The following is a 20,233-nucleotide window of genomic DNA, read 5'->3' on the forward strand; positions in this document are numbered from 1 at the left end:
AAAACAATTGTATGAAATGGTAATTTATTAAATTTATTAGTAACGGTTGAAATTCTACATAAAACTATATTTATTGATTGGGATGGAATGACGTGGGAGGAGGAGATTGAGGGTACAAAAAGTTAACGGTGGTTTTGAATGTAGTGGATGGGTCCCACTTTCGACGATGTTTTTCCTTTTTTCATTTTCATTTTGGAGAGATAAATAATAATAATACCTGGAATAATAAGTTGTAGAGGTAACAAGTACTTGCTAATAGGGGTTGGAATCATACATGGATGATTATGCAACAACAAAATCCTGCTCACTCACAAGCTCAGACACTACCTAACTACACCACGTCCGTCCATATAATTAAACCATATAAGCATCGGTTTGCCCTTGCCCCTGTTCCGACCACCCGGGCACCGCTCTGAATTTGCAAACAGGACATGTTCCCTGCTGCCCCAGCCACGGATCTATGCAGTTCGCATGGAACTACAACATTGAATTCATGTATCGAGATTAAAGGGAAGAGAGGCTTCAAATACTAACGTGAAAGGAAACGACCAGCTAATGAGAACAACCAAGTCCATTTTGTAATGGCCCAAGCACGTATTCCTCTTTAGACTTCTCCTCAAGGTTTTTAAAATGCGTCTACTAGGTAGAGGTTTCCACACCCTTATAAAGAATGTTTTGTTCTCCTCCCCAACCAACCGATGTAGGATCTCACACATCCGATATTTATTCAGAAGGGTAGGCAAAGAGAGAGAGATAAACCTGATGCAAACATGGCAAACTGCGTATGAGTTCACCAACATTTACTTGCTCTAAGCAAACACTGCATGTAAGTTCATCCTGCAAGGACTTGGTACCGCTAACCGCATTGACTGAATCTGGTCTCTTCTGCAAAAGAATAAAACGTACTTGAAAATTGATAACAAGAATCAAGAACACTACAAAATTCAGGCCTTCTTTGTGTGTTCTGCATTACAAAACGAGTAATTTGGTGGATACCTCATTGGATTCTGAAGATGAAGCCTGTTGATTCGCAGCAGGGTCGCTGCCCATAATTTAAAGAAAACTTAATTTCAGTTTTTTGGGCATAAGCTAGAGTATAACAGATAAGATGCACTAATTAATTATGGATTACCTTTGAGGACCAGAAACCTTGTATTTATGAACAGGAAGAGCATTTATCTGTTCCTCGCTCATTGACGGTGTTGTTGGAACATTGTCAGAATCCAACGCTCTCAAAGTTTCATAGTCTGAAGAAAAATGATATGTTAAGACAGTATCATAGACAAGAATATATAGGAAACTTTGGTTCCTTAACTAATCAACACAATAGAAAAGAGTGTATGCCGAGAAATAGGTGCAATCGGTTGTAACACCCCAAGCCCACCGCTAGCAGATATTGTCTTATTTGGGCTTTTTCTTTCGAGCTTCCCCCTCAAGGTTTTTAAACGTGTCTACTAGGAAGAGGTTTCCACACCTTTTATAAGGAATGCTTCGTTCCCCTCTCCAACTGATGTAAGATCTCACAATCCACCCACCTTGGGGCCCAACGTCCTCGCTAGTACACTATTCGGTGTCTGGCTCTGATACCATTTGTAACAGTCCAAGCCCCCCGCTAGCTAATATTGTCCTCTTTGGGCTTTCTCTTTCCATCTTTCCCTCAAGGTTTTAAAATGTGTCTGCTATGGAGAGGTTTCCACACTTTTTATAAAAAATGTTTTGTTCCTCTCTCCAACTGATGTGGGATCTCACAGTCCACTCACCTTGGGAGCCCAGCATCCTTACTGGCACACTACCCGGTGTCATTTGTAACAGCCCAAGCCCACCGCTAGCCCAAATTGTCTCCTTTGGGCTTTCCCAATTCGGACTTCCCCTCAAGGTTTTAAAACGCATCTTCTATGGAGTGGTTTCCACACCTTTTATAAGAAATGCTTTGTTCCCCTCTCCAACCAACTTGGGATCTCACATCGTTACACTAGAAGAATATCAAAGAATAGTGGCCATGATTGACTAATTCTAAGCTAAGAAACTGCATTGTATAGATTTGAACCACACCTAAATCATCAAATTCCCTATCAAGCAGAGCAAGTTGAAGCCTTAGCCCTTGTAAACGCCCTCTAGTTGCAAGTGCTATTGATGGTGGCATATGCAACCTCAATTCAGTGTGACCCAGAAGACCACTAGCTGCCATAGCTCTAGCTTGGGCTTGAGCCTGAAGTTGTTGACAAGTCGCGTACATCCTTAATGTTGTAGCCATTAAAAAGACACCAAGCACAAGCCAGAGCTAAATATGCATTTTCAGAAGAAGAAAATGTAAATATTTGCATCAAGGGTTAAAAAGTAAAACCAGTCTACAAGACAATCACAGTGTGGGAAGCGAAATTTACCAGAAAGTTTGGTGACATCTGGTGAGAGTTCAATATCATGAATAACAGAAGAACTGAAACAAAATAAAGGAGTAAAACCAATGCAATAGATCAAAATTATCACATGAAACAGAAATCAGTCATGAATATAGGTGAAATGGTACCTGTGACAAGAAAGGCAAGTGAGTTTGAGTTAACAGGACGTGCTGCATGAACACGCTGATCGGGAGCAGAAAGAAAATATATTTTAAACAAAAATTTCTGAGCATTGGTATTGAAAACGTAAAGTCGTTCAAATATCGAGCATACCATTGCACGCCGCTCAGGTATAAATCCAGGGAGACCATTTTCTATGTCTGGAACTCGTGTTCCACGGAAAACAAAACTCATGTCCGATGTAGATGTGACAGCTAGTTCAAGTCAGAGAAATGTGAATCTACATAATGAAAAATCTAATGAACTCCTGACAATAATCTGCAGAACACATCAAGAAAAATGCTCCAGTATCTTAATAGAAAGAAACCTAATGATTCCCCGCAACTCCTTGAACAAATGACATAAGAACTGAAGCTTGAAGAATCAAAGAGTCATAATAGCCTAAGATTTGTCAAGATGTAATGACAATGGCTAACCAATAAACCACTCATATGACAAACAAAATCATGAGTAATTTAAAAGAGTTCGAGGTTCTTCCAATACATATACATATGCAGTTCAACAGGAAGAGCATAGCAATCCCAATTAATTGTTATCTTAGTTATCAAATTCAATCCATCAGCCACAATCATTCATCAGCTGATCACCTGGGCATCCCATTAACACCAAAAAGACTGTAAGATCACTGCATTCAAACTCAAGTACATACATTCATCCATCCATCTTATATCAAAAGATTGAGGTCTCTACTCAAATGCTAACGCTCGAGTAAGAAATCAGAACTACCGGTCGATCGAACCAGATCAGTTTTGAACATTTTTAATCCAAATTCTCAATTCTCCACATTTCCATTAAACTCCCAGAGATAATTAAATGAGGCGAGAACATGAATCTATAAACAGAATCAGACAGACACGACAATTCTACAGCCCCATAAGCTTCGATGGCAGTTAAACAAGTGAAATTCAAACAATAAAAAAAGAAAAAACGCTTAATTAAAGAATCCCGAGTAACAAAACAGGCATAAGAAACGAGCGATCATCAAATAATCGAACCAGATTAATCCTTGATCAGAGAAATCCGAGACCTACAGAACAGAATCGAGTAAATGGGGTTGATTTTGTTGGTCCAATAACAACAAGGATGGCTTGGAATCGAAAAGTTACGATGATGGGGCATGCTAAAATTACGTGAAAAATGATAACCCGGCGGTAGCGACGGAGGAGATGGGGGAGCGAGTCGATGGCGGGAGGTGACTCGGACGTGTTGAGTTGCTTGTTGTGACCCGTCTCTTCTAAGGAAGGCTTTGGATAAAAGGAGTTCAGTTGAATGCATTAAACGACGTCGTATTAGATTTGCTCAAACCGAAATGACCACTCCATTCTGTGGGACCCTGTCTGTCCCCAACATAACAATTTTACGATTTTATTTTCCCACTAATAATTTAATATATAACAATTTAATTATTTTTTTAATCTCCAATTAAATTAAATTAAATTATATTAAAGAGTTAAGCCAGTTTTTCTCTGGGCATGGTTGAATTATTGTAAAATGTATTAAAATGTAGAACCAAAAATTAATTTTTATAATGTTATGTTTAAAACATAATTTAGACAAAGTCATAGGTTATTGTGGCTTTAATGTCTTTCTAGTTTAATGTAGTTTAAAATTTTTGGAGCCGTTGACCAAAATTGAATTGAAAATTTTAAAGGTCCAATCCGAGGCGTTGACCCGCTGAATCACACCTGGTCTCGACGAATCCCAGCCTTGATTTTGCCAGATCATATTCCATCCACAGGTTCTGTTGATGATGATTCCCTATCACAAACGCTGCTGTTCCTAACAAATCCGAGTTCCCAAACGTCATGCAATACACCCAATCACCACCCTTCACCATTCCCGGCACTCGGTACAGCAGCAACTCCCCGCCGACAACCATCTCCGCCCCATTCAACATTAGACTTACCGCCGGCAGCGGCGGAAGCTTCCCCTGATTCGCCGGTACTCGGAAGCACGAGTCCATTGCTCCTTGGAACACGAAATTCGGATCATCCAATGGAACCAAAACGCCCTTCGTTTGTACCAGAAATTCGTTCTTTAAAGCCGTGTACACTGGCCCCAGAAGAAACGTGAACTGGGTCCCGGAATCCACCATGGTCTGCCCGGCGCCGGTGTGGTCCGGAACCAGAATTGATTTCTCCAACGCCAGGATTTTGTTCCCCACTTTAATTCCCTCCAGTTTGACTGTGTACGCGAACCGATCGTACGACGGCAATGGCGTCGACATTTGAACCAACGGCGTGTAGGCCATATTCCCAACCCACGAATGATTACCTTCGCCTAAAATCAGAACGCCGGAGGAATCACGACCCGATATGCAGTAAGAGAATTTCGACAGACCCAATTGAGTCACAAACGAAAGCGACCCCCGGTTCATCCCCATTAGCCCAGTGGTCTTCGCATCCTCCTGCGGATTCGAACTCGAATCCGAACCCATACACCCGAATAAAGTTCCGGGTTTATTAAACGACCCGATTCGAAACGTGTCGGATGCAAGATTGCCCTCGAGAGACGAGCCGTCAGCGTATGAGACAAAGACATTGCATAGTTTTTCTGAGTCGCATACAACCGGGTTGGGTAAGTCTCGGGTTTGCTTCTGGCAAATGGGGGAACTGCAGGGGATTCGCGAGTAAGAAGAGGAAGAAAGTGGGTTAAAAACAGAGGTCAAAGTTTGGGTTTTTTTGCAGTTAAGCCATGGGAGTTCACTCCCTGTATCCAGCACCATCGTGACAGCTTGAGGCGGCGATCCGACAGTCAACTCAACGGTCAACGTGACATTATGGTGGAAACTGAGTTTGTTCGACGGCTGTGAATTCAATCCTGTCTCTGTTTTGAGAGGCAAAACCATCGCCTGAGTTGCAGAAAAACAGAGGCTCTGCTTGAAACAGAGGAGGAAGACGAGGAGTTGCAGAAGGTGGAGGAAGAAGTCCATGATTTCGCAATGGAATCGAATCTAATCCACGAGAAAGAATATGGGTTGATCGTGTTTTTGAATGGAATGGGATGGATTTGTTGGTTCGGATTGAAATATCCCAAGGAAATAGAGCGTTTCTTGAGAGAAAAAGGGACTGTTTCATAGTTTCATAAATAGTGCGTTTTGTGTACAAAAACGTGCGTTACGGGGTAGGCTGTAGGCAAAAATATTGTCCATTAATTTACATTATTATAATTTTTGTATTTAAGGAATGTTTTCCTATACACACATTTAATTCAAAATAAAATTAATTAAAATGCTTTGATAGTTGTGAATATATATGTGAACTAATTAAGATATATCTCGTGCATATGCAATTAAATAAATTAAATATGATTTTATCTCGTTATTTATAACCATTAATATATTGCCTTTTCTATTATTTATTTTGTTTCAATATTTTATCTTTTCTCTCATTTTTGCGTAAACAATTACTTTAGTGGTTGCCATTCAATTTCTTCTTCACAAATATATTCTAAATTTAATGTTTATGCAATTTTCTAAAATTTTGATAAGACTTGATATTCCAATTATACTAAAGTTTGTGAATTATAATATAACCTTTTTTTTCTTCCTATTATATTAGTTTTAAATATTTGTATAGCTTGTATCCTTTTTTGTAAAAATTGAAACAATTATCAAACACGATCTTAATCTTTTGAACTGAGAGCGGAATTGGAATATACATACATTAGCGATAGCTGAAAAATTTGTTTCGGGTCGAAAGAGAGAAAGAATTGTTGGTCATAGCTTTCGTAGACATGGAATTAAAAACAAGATTGTGACACCTAAATTTGAAATGATGTCTTCTACGAGCTAGAATATAATAGAAGCAATAGAGAAAAGACGAGTCCTAAAGTTATAAGAGAAAGTAGAGGTGAAAATTAACCGAAGAAGCCCAATGCAAGACAAAATTTGAACCAACACAAAAGGATTAGGCCATCAGGTATGAAGAGAAGAATTTGGGATAGAGCCTAAATGAAACTCCTCGACCTCGACCTCTCGAGGAGACACATGTATTGTATGTCCTCGACTCATGGCTTGATTCATCTTCAACCTTATTCGTATCAAAACATAAGAAACCCTAAAGAGTTATCATTCATGTAAAGATCAGACTTATTCTATCAAAATTTTACTATCAACTACTCTATAATACAATCAATCTGGTTGACTTTAGATTAGTTATTTACCTTGTTTGGTTGAAAAACAACAAATCACCCACTATTATTAATCAATAACTTGTCACATTCCATGACCTAAACACGATGATTCAAGGGTCAATATTACGTGAAATTTTAATACATTTACTACTTTTCATAACTCGAGTTTCACGAGACCCTTAGAATAATGAAGAATTGGCTCCAAAGTTAATTCTCGGCCTTTTCTCTCTTAAGGACGGTGAGACTCATAAAAACCCATTTGGTTGTTTTTTCGAGGGATTAGTTAAAATTCCAACAAACCCATCAACTTTGACCTTTTTCTTGAGGGGTCGGCCTTTCTCGAGTTGTGTAGAACCTTTAAGTCGACCCTAATGTCATACGAACAAATTCAAATTGGTTCTAAAACAGCAATTAAAGAGTGGAGGTTTGACAGCTCAAATCAAAGGGTATTTCATATAGGACTCGGAGGGCAAAATGTGATGACATATCGAGGAGCCCTACACATTTTAAGCCCGGTAGATTCATCAAAAGCATAGCTATAAGCCATGGGGCATATGGCCTTAAACAAATGCCCAAAAATCGATGGCTTACAAATTTTGGGATCTGCATATTCCCCTCTGCAGCAATACTTATCCGATTTCGCAGCCAAACAAGCGCTTTTACACCCCACCACTTTCCCCCCTCTCTTCACCTCCAGCACCGATGGGCAGCACCGGTTCAGATCCGCCGCACACGCCGCAACCCCACACCCAACGTTCCCGCCGATCGGAGCCATCGCCACCGGAACATTGAATCCATCCACCAGACTCACATCGTAGTAATGCATCGACGACTTCGAAGTCCCCAACGTCATCTCCACCACCGTCGCCGGCGGTACGCCGCCGATTCCGCTACAATTGAGGAGTCCAGCACAGTCGCCGGTCTGGCAGGAACCTTGGGCGGTTTTTGGGTCGAAACAACAGCCCTGTCTTGGCCAGACTCTGCCGGACCATCTCTCCGGCAGTTCAACCACCGTCTGTTCTCCAGTTGAGAGATGAAATCCACCGTCTCTGGGAAGTGGGTTGCCGGCGTTTCCTAAAATACCCGGCCATATGCTCTCCTTACAGTTGTTCACTATGATCAACTGAACCCCATCTGTAAAACAGAACACCACATTCATAAGTAAAAGAAAGAACATTCCTTCGACTAAAAATCCAACGAAGAGCACAAAATATGAACCTGCAAAAGAGAAGAACAAGAAGAACAAGAAGAAGGAGTGATTAGACATTTGATTTAGATTAATTTTGAGAAGGAAACTGGAAGTGTGCTCTGTAATTGAATAAGGAGAAACTTGAAAACAGGTTCCTAATTTACAGGCACCATGATTTTGAGCTTCAGAAACTGTAATTTCTGAAACGGTTTTTGATCAACTGGAGGCTTCGTTTGATCGTTGGAAGTAAGTTATTTGCGGGACAATTATGAAATAAATCAATTTCAATAGGATAAATTAGAAAAAAAATTAACTTAAAATTATATAAATAAAATTATGACGTAATTATTTATAATTTTAATTTTTTTTATAAAAAATTTACGTTAATTTATGTTTAAGAAAGTTTTATATTAAAATGAAATTGTAATAGAAAAAAACGAGAATTTATATAGCCCGGTCTAGTTTTCCAGAAGCCCATTTTGAACAAATCCGGTTCGAGGAAAAGAAACAGACAGCTAATAACCGGATCATTCGGTTGGCCAACCCTAAAACGAGTAAACTTAACCGGCTGTAGTTGCCCTAACCGGCCCATCCGGTACTGAAAACCAGCGCTTTTCTGCTCACGAAACTCAAAACTCAAACCCTAAACCCAACTCGGTTTCTTTTGTTTTCATCAAGCCGAACCCTTCTTTGTCCTGCAGAGTATTCAACTTCGAGTAAGGTTCTATCTCATCTGTATCTTTATACTTTTTCAATTTCGTAGATTTTTTGGCTTTCGATTATAACATTCATGCTTCTAATAATCGATGAGCCACCCTGAGATTGAAGGTCTTCATTTTGGAAATAATTCCGTTTTTTTCTCCATATTTTCTTGTTACGTAAATTTAATCAATCTGTGTGTGGGTGTTTTTTTCCTTTTTTCTGGGAAGGCATCTGTTGAGATTGCGGAAATGAGTTCCGGTTTGCAGCTAGTTCCTATCACGCCGCAAAAACATGACCCAGCATGGAAGCACTGTCAAATGTTTAAGAATGGGGATAGAGTGCAGCTCAAATGTTTGTACTGTCACAAACTGTTTAAAGGTGGAGGGATTCATAGAATAAAAGAACATCTTGCTGGTCACAAGGGTAATGCTTCTACTTGCCACAGTGTTCCTCCTGAGGTCCAGATTATAATGCAAGAGAGTTTAGATGGGGTGACGATGAAGAAGAAGAAGAGACAGAAGCTTGATGAAGAAATGACTAATGTGAATGCCATGACTGGTGAGGTAGATGCAATTTCAAATCATATGGATATGGATTCTAGTCTTCAATTGATTGAAGTTGCTGAGCCACTTGAAACCAGTTCAGCTTTGCTAATGAATCATGAGGAAGGAACAAGTAATAAACTGGGAAGGAAAAGGGGTAGTAAAGGGAAGAGTTCTTGCGTGGAAAGAGGTATGATTGTCATTCCGAATGGTGGTGGTATACTAGATTCTAATAAGGTCAATAATCAAGTGCATATGGCTGTTGGCCGATTTTTGTATGACATTGGGGCATCTCTAGAAGCAGTAAACTCTGCCTATTTCCAGCCAATGATAGAGTCAATTGTTTCAGCCAGTACTGGGATCATACCGCCCTCGTACCATGATATTCGGGGTTGGATATTGAAGAATTCAGTGGAAGAAGTGAGGAGTGATTTTGACAGATGCAAAGCAACCTGGGGAAAGACTGGTTGTTCTGTCATGGTTGATCAGTGGCGAACAGAAGCAGGTCGAACCATGCTGATTTTCTTGGTGTATTGCCCCGAGGGAACAGTGTTTTTGGAATCTGTGGATGCATCTGGAATTATGGATTCCCCAGATTTGCTTTACGAATTACTCAAAAAAGTTGTGGAACAAGTTGGGGTGAAACATGTACTGCAGGTGATTACTAGGTGTGAAGAAAATTATGCTATTGCTGGTAGAAAGCTTTCTGATACGTATCCGACCCTCTATTGGACTCCATGTGCTGCGAGTTGTGTGGATTTGATTCTTGGGGATTTTGGAAACATTGAGAGTGTAAATACTGTTATTGAGCAAGCTCGATCGATTACAAGATTTGTCTATAACAATAGTATGGTTTTAAACATGGTCAGACGGTATACCTATGGTAACGATATCTTAGAACCTTGCGCCACAAGATCGGCCACAAACTTTGCCACGTTGAATCGGATGGTTGAACTGAAACGATGTTTGCAGACCATGGTTACTTCTCAAGAGTGGATGGACAGCCCATATTCAAAGAGACCAGGGGGATTGGAAATGTTGGATTTAATCAGCAGTGAATCATTTTGGTCCTCATGCAATTCAATTATTCGTTTGACAAACCCTCTGTTGAGAGTTTTTAGAATAGTGGGTAGTGGGAAGCGACCTGCGATGGGATATGTTTATGCAGCAATGTATAATGCTAAGCTAGCAATTAAGACAGAACTTGTTGACAGAGAGCGTTACATGGTCTACTGGAACATTATAGATCAGAGATGGGGACAACAGTGGAATCATCCTCTTCATGCCGCTGGATTCTACTTGAACCCCAAGTTCTTTTATAGCATTGAAGGAGGTGAAATGCATGGTGAAATCGCATCAGGCATGTTTGATTGCATAGAAAGACTGGTTTCTGATACAAAAATTCAAGATAAAATAATAAAAGAAATAAACTCATACAAGAATGCTGTTGGAGATTTGGGAAGAAAGATGGCTATTAGAGCGAGAGAGACGCTGCTTCCAGGTTAGTATCTAATCTATTGCTATTCCTCAGCTTCCATTATGCACCATCGCACAATTTGCATTTCACCAGCTTGTTCATGACTTGCATTTCTGAAAAACGCTTGGAACCAGATACATGGCTGATTACACGTTCTAGGATTATTCGTATAACTGGCATGCTAAGGACTTGGGAAGCACATATGTTTAGCACAATGATTTTTAGGAGATGTTTTCTATCATACTGACCATTAAATTTCATTCTGCATGACTTTCACGTCCCAGTCGGATAAACTGGAGCACATCTGTTGCGTAGTTATCTTCCATGCATATCAAGAGCGACCATTTTTCTTCATGTTTATCTTCTTTCTGGCTATTGGTTGAATGATCTTTTCATTTGTTTATGTTTCTTGTAGCTGAGTGGTGGTCAACATATGCATCAAGCTGCCCATGTTTATCTCGCTTGGCCATTCGAATTCTTAGTCAAACCTGCTCCTCAGTGGGGTTAAAGCAAAATCAAATCCTTTTTGATAAGTTACATGATACCAGGAATCACATTGAACACCAACGTCTTAGTGACCTTGTATTTGTGCGCTTCAACTTGCAACTCAAACAAATGTAAGTCAGTTGAAACATTTATTACACAATGAGTCTCTCTGTTTGAAATTTAGGGGCATTGCTGAAGTTTTTTTTTTCCCAATGAATTTATTGGCAGGGCTGCTAAAGCCAATGAACAGTATCAAGTTGACCCCCTTTCCTTCGATGGGCTCAGTATTGTTGATGACTGGGTTTGGAGAAGGGATTTATGTGCAGAGGATTATGGGAATCTGGAATGGACAGTTCTTGACAGCCCTCCCTCCGGTTCCACTAGGCTTTTACCCCTGCACAATGACTGCGATGACTTGGTAGCAGGTGACTAATTCATTATGGTTTTATTACCACTATGAGACTACAATCCATACTGAAATTCTCTCAAATGTACAGGGTTTGATGACTTGGAGGTTTTTAAAAGGCAGAGGGAGAGTGAAGACGACAATATTTCATAGCACGAAGCTACTGATGCCTTCAAGTAAGTCGCATCGATTCTGTTAATGGATGATCTTACTTGTGTCTAATTATCATGCATGGTGGAATGATGCGATGGTATTATGTAGTCGAGCTCCTCAAGAGCAGATTGAATGTTGTATGTCTCAGTAGTAGAGTAGGTCACTAGTCCACTGTATCTTAGAATTGAGCAAGTCAAGTAGCTTTGTAGATTACAACGCGTTTAGGCCGACTTATGATTTAGATTGTTCAAATTAAAGCTGTATATGCAAACCATGGAAGGAGACACCCTTCAAATAAATTTAATGAAATCTTGGTTGAGCTTTCTGTGCGGAAAATTCTGTGCACATCCCTTCGTGATTGCTTATAATTCATAATTGCAACTTCCATTATCACTCCTAGCAGTTGGGTCGAAGTTCTCTGCATTAGGGTCTGTGCAGCCTTCAGGGACAGGAAAATTCACCTGCTGAGCGGCTTTGCCTGCAACAGACAGAAGCAGCAGCTAAGGATAAGCTGCTTATGTTTTGTACAATTCTTAACATCTGTAGAGGGTCAAGAGAGAGCTAACCGTAGAATGCTCCACTTTTTATAGCGTCTTCATTGGCATCGCCAAGAGCAGCCTCGCTCAAGTACTTGTCAGCCAATTGGACTCTCTTTACGTTCTCTTGCTCCTGAACGAGCATGTTTCCATACTCGAGAAGCTTCTCTAAGGTCATCTTTGGCTGCTCGAACGTCGGTGGTCCTTCCTTTGAGTTGACGAGCCTCTTAGAAATATTTTCAACTCCGACTGAAGCAGCCCACTTCCTCACTTCATCGTCATATACTCTTGCCCTCAGGGCACCAAAGAAATCTGTATGATCATGGTTTAGTTTATCAGGTTAGAATATAGATGGGAAATGAATCATAGTACTTTTGTATTTCATTCATAGTTTACACTCGAAACTTACCTATGGATTGGCCAGGGAAGGTATCAACAAGCTTGACAATGTCTTCTTTAGGAACATTGTCACTCCTAAAGATTCCTGTGCAGACACCAATTCGATCCTCCCGAGTAGGTGCCCAGTAGAATTTTTCCATACGACCATCACGGATGAGAGGAGCATACAGTGTTGAGAAGTCGTTACCCGTGACAATGATGGGAACACGGGGGTTGTCCTCTTTGTTGTACATACCAGGGAGCTGAACATTGGTTGGATTATCAGCTATGTTCATGAGGGTAGCGTTAACCATCTGGTTGTTCACAGTGTATTGAGTAGTGCCACCAAGACGACCAGCTCCTGCGTCGAGATCGTTGATGAAGAGAACACACATTTTCCCTTTCTTGATAATGTCCGCTGCTTCACGATATCTCTGTCGAATCAGTTTTGCAGGTTCCCCTGCATTTCCACTCTCCAATTCTCCTGCACTCATCATAATGGGGCTGAAACAATGAAACAAAACATTAACATGAAACAGTTTGAAATCATCTGAAATGGCTAAAGCCAAGAGGATGGAGAGGAATGAAACTCACTTGATTCCCATCTTGGCCAAAACAAGTTCACATTGGAAGGATTTTCCTTGACCTTTGCCTCCCCAAACACCCAAAATCAGAGGAACCTAAGGCAGAACGATCCGGTCAAGTAATTGGTAAAAGAAATAGCCAAACCCAGGAATGAAACTAATGAACAGTAAACCAGTTTTGTGGTGAACCTTGATATTGGGAAGTTTCATGAAGTTCTTAGAGATATGAACAACTAGTTTGTCCATAAAGGAAGGAGCAATGTAAAAGCCATCCACATTGTTGTCTAAATTGTACCTATAATATCATCGTCAAAACTATCAGATCCTTCATTACGAACCATAGATGAACACACACACACACACACACACACACACACACACAAAAGAATATGTAGGATTTTTGTTGAACTTACTGACGAAGTCCAGCACTCAAATATTCATAAGAATTAAGAACAGGGTCATGAGTTCCTGCTCCAGTAGGAGCTTGGAAGAGTGAGTCAACCAGTCCCTTTCCTCTGGTGATATCTTGCTGATCATCAGAGATATCATAAGCAAGCCCCTTCCATCTATCCTTATCAGTTTGCTTCTTTTCATCAATTTCTTCTGCAACAGCTACTACCTTCAAGCTGCTTCCCCAAGAGACCTTTGAATTGGGGTATCTTGAGTTCACTTTCTTCAAGCTGCTGCCTAGGAATGCAGAGCTCTGAACTGAAGCTCCGGAGATGGCGCCATTTAAACTCACCTGCAATAAACAAATCCCACGCTTTCACTTTCACTTTCACTACCCAATCAACCATTCTTCACCCCCTCTAATTTCACATCTTGTGATCATTACAAACTCTTATTCCAGCTAGAAATTTTCAATTCTAAACATTAATGGCTGAAAAGATGTCAGTTACCGGAATTCTGTTGACAGCTCCGGCGGTGGAGAGAGCGGTGGCCATCAGATTCGAGAGGAAGGAATGAAAGAAAGGAACTGAGTTCAAGGAGAGAAGTTTGGAGTGTTTAAGAGTTTCAAATTGAAGCAAATGTAAGAGGAAGACGATATTTTTGCAGTAAAAAAGATAGAACTTTGGAGTTCAAAGTTCGGTGTGGGCAATGGTAGTGGCAGTGGATAGGCTTTTCAAGTTGTTGACGACCATACAATCTTGGTTGCTGGGACAACACGTGTCATCTGGGAGATGGACTGGAACTGTGTCGTTTTGAGGATACGTTGTGTGTTTTTTGGTTATCCACTAAAATCAACGTAATAGTAATCACCTCAAAATTTAGATTTCTACAAATTGGTTTGGTTATTAAAAATACATGGCAAGCAATGGTTTGTCTATCGAATGATAAGTAAGCGTGAGCTATATAGTAACAATTCAAACCCATACTAGTAGATATTATCTGTTTTGCTCGTTACGTATGACCGTCAATCTTACGAGTTTAAAACACGTTTGTTAGGGAGGGGTTTCTACACTCTTATAAGCAATATTTTGTTCCCTTCTCTATCCGATGTGAGATCTCACAATTTACACCATTGGAATCGTTGGCTTATCGCCCAATATCTGGCTCTATACCATTAGTAAGAGATTTTCGAGTGCCCTCCAAATTTTATCATCTTTCTTTTGAGTGCATTCACATTTCTTCGTAATATTGGTTAAACTATGGTGATATTAATCGAGAAGGAAGTTATGGGGATGAAGAGACAAAACCCATGAATTTAAACACTCAAACATTGTGTAAGAGAATCAAGAAATGATAATTTATGTGGAGTGAGAAACAAATCCAAAATTATGATCATATACCATTAATGCGATGGAGGAAGTTGAGCCCAAAACACATCTTCAGAAATTTGGGTATTTGAAATCAAATTATGAACTGCCAAACAAGCTCCTCCTGATGATTCTCCCACTGAATTTTTTCCATTACTATGATCTTCCATATCCATTTCCTCGTTTCCATTCTCTTCCTCTTCGTCAATCTGTAATCTTTCATATATAGCGTTTGTAAACGAAGCTGCAATTACTATCACAGGGCCGGCGGCGATGAGGGGACCGGAAACCAGGCCGCCGACGACCCGTCCCTGGCCGCCGGCTAGACAGACGGTCAAGCTAGTAGCCCACTGGGGGGACGGTGCGGGATGGAAAGCACCAGAGAGTGACAAGATCTCGAAGCGTTCATGGAGAGTGATGACGCCGCCAGGGGCAGCGGGTTGGTGGAGAGTGACGTTGGCGACGAGGCCGGAGACGCTGAGAATGGAGAGTCCGCAGTGGCGGCGGTGAGCGAAGGTGGAAATGGAATGGGCTATGTCGGTGGCGGGGGTGATTTGGAATACGTGGGTTTGGAAGGCGTTGGGAGCTTGGTTGGTATTGAGAATGGGTGGCCTTGGCTTGTTTTTTGAGCCCGGTGGGCGACCTCGACGGCGCCTGTGGATTTTAGCTCCATGCTGATCTTCAATTCCAATTCCACTCCACCATCTACTCGCCATATCCTTGGACTTTGAAAAAGAACTCTGTTTTAGAGCAAAAGGGAGAAGGGGGGGAGCCTCTGTTCTTGCTGCTTGGAAGCTTCAAAGATTAAGTGAGTGACAGAGGTTCTGGAGAAACATTAAAGATTTTGCAGATAATAATAATAATATTAATATTAAGGTTTATGGGCAGGGAGCTAGTGTCTTCGATTCCATTGTCGCCTAGCCTGTTCTCTATTCCACCATTTTTTTTTTTTTTTTTGAAATCTGGTCGGGTCTAGGGTGGGGATGGAGATCGAGAATATAATATCTCCTCATCTCTATTTAGCTAATGGAAAGAATTTCCCACCTGATTCAAGTTGGGTACACGACTGGAAATCTCTATTTCATAATGTTTTTTTTAAGGTAGAGAGTGAAGATTTCGAACATGGACCTCGATCAAGAGGAATAAGCTCATTCCCATGGGGATTAGCTATGCCCGAAGCATTGTCCCCATCTAATGATTTTGAGCTTTGGTTCAAGCCAAATGAAATTATGGTCATAGTTGTTATGCTTTTAATCTTTTGTCACAAAGTCTACGTGTATTAGTTCGAAGAAGCCCGTTAAAAAATATATGTGTAAGATGAACATTGAAAAAGAGCCGATCGATATTCCTCCCTCACTAAGGATACTCTGAAAAATTAGCCATGATTTTCAACATAAATCAATAACATTATGAAAAGAGACTTTCAAAACAATCTTTAGTGAAAGTATCTAAATATTTTGATTGGTTGAGCATCATGCTTGCACCACGTGGCAAAATATTAGTGGAGAAGGGAGCATAAGAAAGATCCGAGCAGCTGCACAGAAACACAACACATAATTGGTTTCCAGATTATACGGCCACATTATCCAATCCAAAAAGGAAAGCAAACAAGAAAAGAAAAGAAAAGAATTCTGGGAAGAGCTGCAGCTTTGGAAATGGCTCTGCTCAACGCCTCATTATGTTCTTCCACTTGCAGAATCCCTTCCAGATCTCACCTTCCTCTTCCTCCCTCCATTCCCGCCTTTTCCAATCCTCGGGTAAACTTCACTTCTCAACTTCTTCTCTGCTTCTCTCATTTTGTATTGAAATTCTATGATTTCGACCAAAAAAATGAAGGCGATGAAGCACCAAGTGGAAGCTACTCGGAATTTCGTTCTTTCCGTTGGAGAATCCGCTTCTAAAGCCAGCTTCCTCGCTTTGATTTCCGCCTCCTTGTTCCTCGCTGATCCTGCGCTAGCTTTTAAGGTTAAATTGTTAAGAGTATATATTTTTCTTGTTCTGATTGTTTCGAGTGAATGTCTGTTGTTATATCTCTGTATTTGAAGCCGCTTCAATCTGATCATTGACTGATTTTGGTTGAACGGATTCGATTTCGTAATTAGGGCGGAGGTCCTTACGGTGCTGGGGTCACTAGAGGTCAGGATCTCACTGGTAAAGATTTCAGTGGGAAGACCTTGATCAAGCAAGATTTCAAAACGGTTTCTCCCTTTCCAAACAAATTCAATTTTTCCTCGTGTTGTGTTTCTGAAATAGCTTTACGTTTCTTTTCTCACCAGTCTATATTACGGCAAGCTAATTTTAAAGGTGCAAAGTTATTAGGTGCTAGCTTCTTCGATGCTGATTTAACAGGTTCGTTATTTCAGTGTTCACAAGTAATAGAACAAATTCCCATTAAAGCTGAGTTCAATTGTTTCTTTCTTTGCCTAATTGTTAGGAGCGGATCTTTCTGATGCTGATCTCCGAGGAGCAGACTTTTCTTTGGCCAATGTTACCAAGGTGATGTATGTTTATTCCTGTTAACAGTATCATCTTTAGTTGATTTCAATCTCATTCTATGCACAAAGTAGGTTATGTGATGCAGTGAAATCTGCAGTTTCTATCTGAGATTTTCCATTCAAGTTTTGGTTCATGTTGTGCTTTTATCCTAGAAGCCAATGAAATTATAGTCTTTATCCTAGAAGCCAATGAAATTATAGTCTTTATCCTCGATGGTTTCTTTTTCTGCTTTCAGCAGGCAAATTTAAGCAATGCCAACTTAGAGGGAGCGCTTGCTACAGGAAACACTTCTTTTCGTGGATCAATAATAAATGGAGCTGGTATGTATGTAAAGCTAACATTTACGTAGCTTTTAGTATTTCAAGGGCGATCCTCTCTCCAAAATTGTCTTAGATAATAAAAGACATTAATATAGGCTGTTACTCCAACCTCTCTAGTTTTATTAAATTTGAAATTCTAAACCTCTAGCTTTAGTGCAACAAGCTTAGCCCGCTTCCGCTTTGACCCATTACGTATCGTTATCAACCTCACGATTTTAAAACGCGTCTATATTAGGGAGAGGTTTCCACATCCTTATAAGAAATGTTTCGTTCCTCTCTCCAACCAATGTTTTAAAATTGTGTCTTGGATCTCGCAAAGGCACGTCTAGGATTGTGAGATCCTACATTCGTTGGAGAGGAGAACGAACATTTCTTATAAGGGCGTGGAAACTTCTCCTTAGTAGACGCGTTTTAAAACCGTGAGGCTACGTCAATATGTAACGGGCCAAAGTAGACAATATTTGCTAGCGATGGGACCGTTACATTTAGTTACTAGTGTTAAGAGTGCAAACAAACTCTCACATTGGTTAGAAAAGGGAGTAATGGACAATATTTAGAAGTCATCCCATCCAATGCGAGGAAATACTCATGGTTAATTCATCTCATGATGTCAGACTTCACAGACGTGCCTTTGCGAGAGGATCAGCGGGAGTACCTTTGCAAAGTTGCAGATGGGTAAACAATACTTTCCTCTGTTTTTGTGGGTCGACTGAAAATGGTTCAATAAGGATTAAAGAAAACATTTTAGATCCTTCAACTTTGATGAAAGTAACAATTTAGTCACTTTAACTTCAAATGTTACATGAAAGTAACATTTTGGATCCTTCAACTTTCATGAAAGTGGTTTTTACTCGTAAATAAACTAATAAACTCAGTCCTTTCTGTTGACAGGGTGAATCCAACGACTGGAAATGCAACCCGGGAGACCTTGCTCTGCAATTGAGAGTCGAATAATATGGCGAGCTTCTAAGGTACAAAGAATCATAAAGATTTACTTTAAAATGTAATGAATTTAATAACTATGTGAGTATCCTAATCCAATGAGTTCAGTTTTGTCATTCTTCTGTTAATATCAACTCATACCCTGTTTTCGCGGCTTGTCCATATCATAAAGCTTATGAAAAGTAACACATTCGAAGAATCAGAACAAATTCGATGTCATTGCTATTGAATTCAACATCCACTTGCTTTAGAACCATATCTAGAAACCAGTAGGATTTTCATCATTCCCCAGTTCGTAGTTTTTACCTAACCCACTAAACGCACATAGTCAAACGATTGGCTATCACATTCCTCCTTTTTAGTGTTCATTTCAATAATTCAGCTGATTTTGCCTTACCCACTCACTGATGTATATAAGAACATGGATTTAGCAATCTCTGTTAAATATACTGATATTTTCCTGTATGTATTCATATTAGAACTGTTACATTTACAATGGGGCAATCCGCCATCGTTATTATGTGGCCTAAAACTCAATTCAAATTAGATAAACATACTCCCGAAAATGAGAATCTACGTGGTAATTGTTTCACCCTTTCTGCATTTTCTAATCCTAATCCACATATTGTCATCGCTTCCCCGATCCATAATCTCGCAACACTGTCGTTGTGGTGCCTGTTCATCCAAACAAATACAAAACTCAATGACATGCTGAAATGACAATGTTATAACAATTGTGTTAAGGGGAAGAGAGATCACCTTCATCCATAGCTGAGTGTCCATCTTCATTGAGGAGACAGTAAATTCCTTCACTGCCATGACCCGACTGTAATCCTGCCTATCACATACTTTCTCGTCCTTGGTCACGAACCTTTCGTAACTGGTTTTCGTACCCCTCGTGTCCACCTCTTGAACTCCCTTCAAAAAATAAACCACCGGTCGCCAGCACGGGTCAGCACTCACAGGTCGTGCATTGAAGCTGAAGGGTCTATTGCTCCAGCTCCTCCATGTCTTAAACGTCTGAAATGGAATCTCCAAATCCGTGGCTGTCACCAAGAAAGGATATATCTGAACAGTATAGCCCCAAGCAACGGAGACAGACCATTTCCTCCTCCGATCATAACACACACTTTGCTGAATAATTCGACTCGAGTCGACCCGGTATGCTTCCATTAGTAATTTCAATGAATCAATCCTTGTTTTGTTAGGAAACAATGGCTCCACGCTGTCTAGGTGATGCAGAGATACAAGTGGCGCCACTGGATGCGCTGCCAAAATCCCATACGGTTTTCCTCTTATATCAAACTGTACAAATTTGACCAGAATTTAGCACATCAGAAACACAAAGCCATCAGCAAAACAAGTCAATGGAAATGTATATAAAAATAGGAAATTTAGGGTTTAAGATTTGATCAGCAAAATAGGAACTTCCATTGACCTTATCCACAGTTGACATTTATAACAATATTTATTTATTAACCAGCATTCCCAATAAGTACTCCACCCTGGAAATGGAATATTCTTTTTTTTTTTTTTTTTTTTTTTTAATATT

General features: G+C 40.2%; 8 protein-coding genes across 17 annotated transcripts in view; 2 read left to right on the forward strand and 6 right to left on the reverse strand.

Annotated features, from left to right (window-relative positions):
• Positions 1-129: 129 nt before the first annotated feature.
• On the reverse strand, positions 130-3,878 carry LOC111487789 (E3 ubiquitin-protein ligase SDIR1-like). 5 transcript variants are annotated; one of them, XM_023135324.1, is made up of 10 exons: positions 3,710-3,878; positions 3,575-3,606; positions 2,673-2,799; positions 2,528-2,582; positions 2,385-2,437; positions 2,053-2,281; positions 1,133-1,247; positions 997-1,042; positions 760-885; positions 130-477 (listed from the first exon to the last, which is right to left on the reverse strand). In XM_023135324.1, the coding sequence occupies exons 3-10, from the start codon at positions 2,751-2,753 to the stop codon at positions 355-357; spliced, it is 828 nt and encodes a 275-aa protein (XP_022991092.1). In that variant the 5' UTR covers positions 2,754-2,799; positions 3,575-3,606; positions 3,710-3,878; the 3' UTR covers positions 130-354. The 5 variants fall into 5 exon arrangements, with proteins under 5 accessions (XP_022991092.1, XP_022991091.1, XP_022991093.1 ...); XM_023135323.1 differs by lacking the exon at positions 3,575-3,606 and having other exon boundaries at positions 3,607-3,878; XM_023135325.1 differs by lacking the exon at positions 3,575-3,606 and having other exon boundaries at positions 3,710-3,877.
• Positions 3,879-4,178: 300 nt separating this feature from the next.
• LOC111487788 (aspartic proteinase PCS1-like) lies at positions 4,179-5,756 on the reverse strand. The gene has a single exon (XM_023135320.1). The coding sequence runs from the start codon at positions 5,509-5,511 to the stop codon at positions 4,225-4,227; it is 1,287 nt and encodes a 428-aa protein (XP_022991088.1). The 5' UTR covers positions 5,512-5,756; the 3' UTR covers positions 4,179-4,224.
• A 1,329-nt stretch (positions 5,757-7,085) lies between these two features.
• Positions 7,086-8,131, reverse strand: LOC111487790 (thaumatin-like protein). The gene is made up of 2 exons (XM_023135326.1): positions 7,932-8,131; positions 7,086-7,847 (listed from the first exon to the last, which is right to left on the reverse strand). Exons 1-2 carry the CDS (start codon positions 7,978-7,980, stop codon positions 7,165-7,167), a joined length of 732 nt encoding a protein of 243 aa, XP_022991094.1. The 5' UTR covers positions 7,981-8,131; the 3' UTR covers positions 7,086-7,164.
• Positions 8,132-8,489: 358 nt separating this feature from the next.
• On the forward strand, positions 8,490-15,679 carry LOC111487785. Of its 5 annotated transcripts, none has more exons than XM_023135315.1 (5): positions 8,490-8,618; positions 8,832-10,647; positions 11,039-11,240; positions 11,338-11,534; positions 11,607-11,993. In XM_023135315.1, the coding sequence occupies exons 2-5, from the start codon at positions 8,853-8,855 to the stop codon at positions 11,666-11,668; spliced, it is 2,256 nt and encodes a 751-aa protein (XP_022991083.1). In that variant the 5' UTR covers positions 8,490-8,618; positions 8,832-8,852; the 3' UTR covers positions 11,669-11,993. The 5 variants fall into 5 exon arrangements, with proteins under 5 accessions (XP_022991083.1, XP_022991084.1, XP_022991082.1 ...); XM_023135316.1 differs by having other exon boundaries at positions 8,500-8,623; XM_023135314.1 differs by lacking the exon at positions 8,490-8,618 and adding an exon at positions 15,153-15,679 and having other exon boundaries at positions 8,630-10,647; positions 11,607-11,691.
• On the reverse strand, positions 11,812-14,278 carry LOC111487787 (ribulose bisphosphate carboxylase/oxygenase activase, chloroplastic). The gene is made up of 7 exons (XM_023135319.1): positions 14,066-14,278; positions 13,580-13,908; positions 13,356-13,461; positions 13,177-13,262; positions 12,614-13,086; positions 12,235-12,516; positions 11,812-12,146 (listed from the first exon to the last, which is right to left on the reverse strand). Exons 1-7 carry the CDS (start codon positions 14,108-14,110, stop codon positions 12,031-12,033), a joined length of 1,437 nt encoding a protein of 478 aa, XP_022991087.1. The 5' UTR covers positions 14,111-14,278; the 3' UTR covers positions 11,812-12,030.
• On the reverse strand, positions 14,937-15,639 carry LOC111487555 (AT-hook motif nuclear-localized protein 15-like). The gene has a single exon (XM_023135004.1). It carries the CDS (start codon positions 15,637-15,639, stop codon positions 14,959-14,961), a length of 681 nt encoding a protein of 226 aa, XP_022990772.1. The 3' UTR covers positions 14,937-14,958.
• Positions 15,680-16,527: 848 nt separating the features above from the next.
• On the forward strand, positions 16,528-18,843 carry LOC111487791 (thylakoid lumenal 15 kDa protein 1, chloroplastic). 2 transcript variants are annotated; one of them, XM_023135329.1, is made up of 8 exons: positions 16,528-16,683; positions 16,763-16,888; positions 17,026-17,121; positions 17,200-17,272; positions 17,358-17,419; positions 17,658-17,739; positions 18,354-18,414; positions 18,631-18,843. In XM_023135329.1, exons 1-8 carry the CDS (start codon positions 16,579-16,581, stop codon positions 18,680-18,682), a joined length of 657 nt encoding a protein of 218 aa, XP_022991097.1. In that variant the 5' UTR covers positions 16,528-16,578; the 3' UTR covers positions 18,683-18,843. The 2 variants fall into 2 exon arrangements, with proteins under 2 accessions (XP_022991097.1, XP_022991096.1); XM_023135328.1 differs by having other exon boundaries at positions 16,528-16,680; positions 16,760-16,888.
• Positions 18,844-19,115: 272 nt separating this feature from the next.
• Positions 19,116-20,233, reverse strand: part of LOC111487786 — a 2,818-nt gene continuing 1,700 nt past the window's right edge. The window contains exons 2-3 of the mRNA XM_023135317.1: positions 19,441-19,986; positions 19,116-19,356 (exon numbers count right to left, since the gene is read on the reverse strand). Coding sequence (XP_022991085.1) covers positions 19,255-19,356; positions 19,441-19,986 — 648 coding nt within the window. The 3' untranslated portion in view covers positions 19,116-19,254. The remainder of the gene's footprint in view (positions 19,357-19,440; positions 19,987-20,233) is intronic.

Source organism: Cucurbita maxima, unplaced genomic scaffold (assembly GCF_002738345.1).
Source record: "Cucurbita maxima cultivar Rimu unplaced genomic scaffold, Cmax_1.0 Cma_Scf00012, whole genome shotgun sequence".
NCBI classification, from domain to species: Eukaryota; Viridiplantae; Streptophyta; class Magnoliopsida; order Cucurbitales; family Cucurbitaceae; genus Cucurbita; species Cucurbita maxima.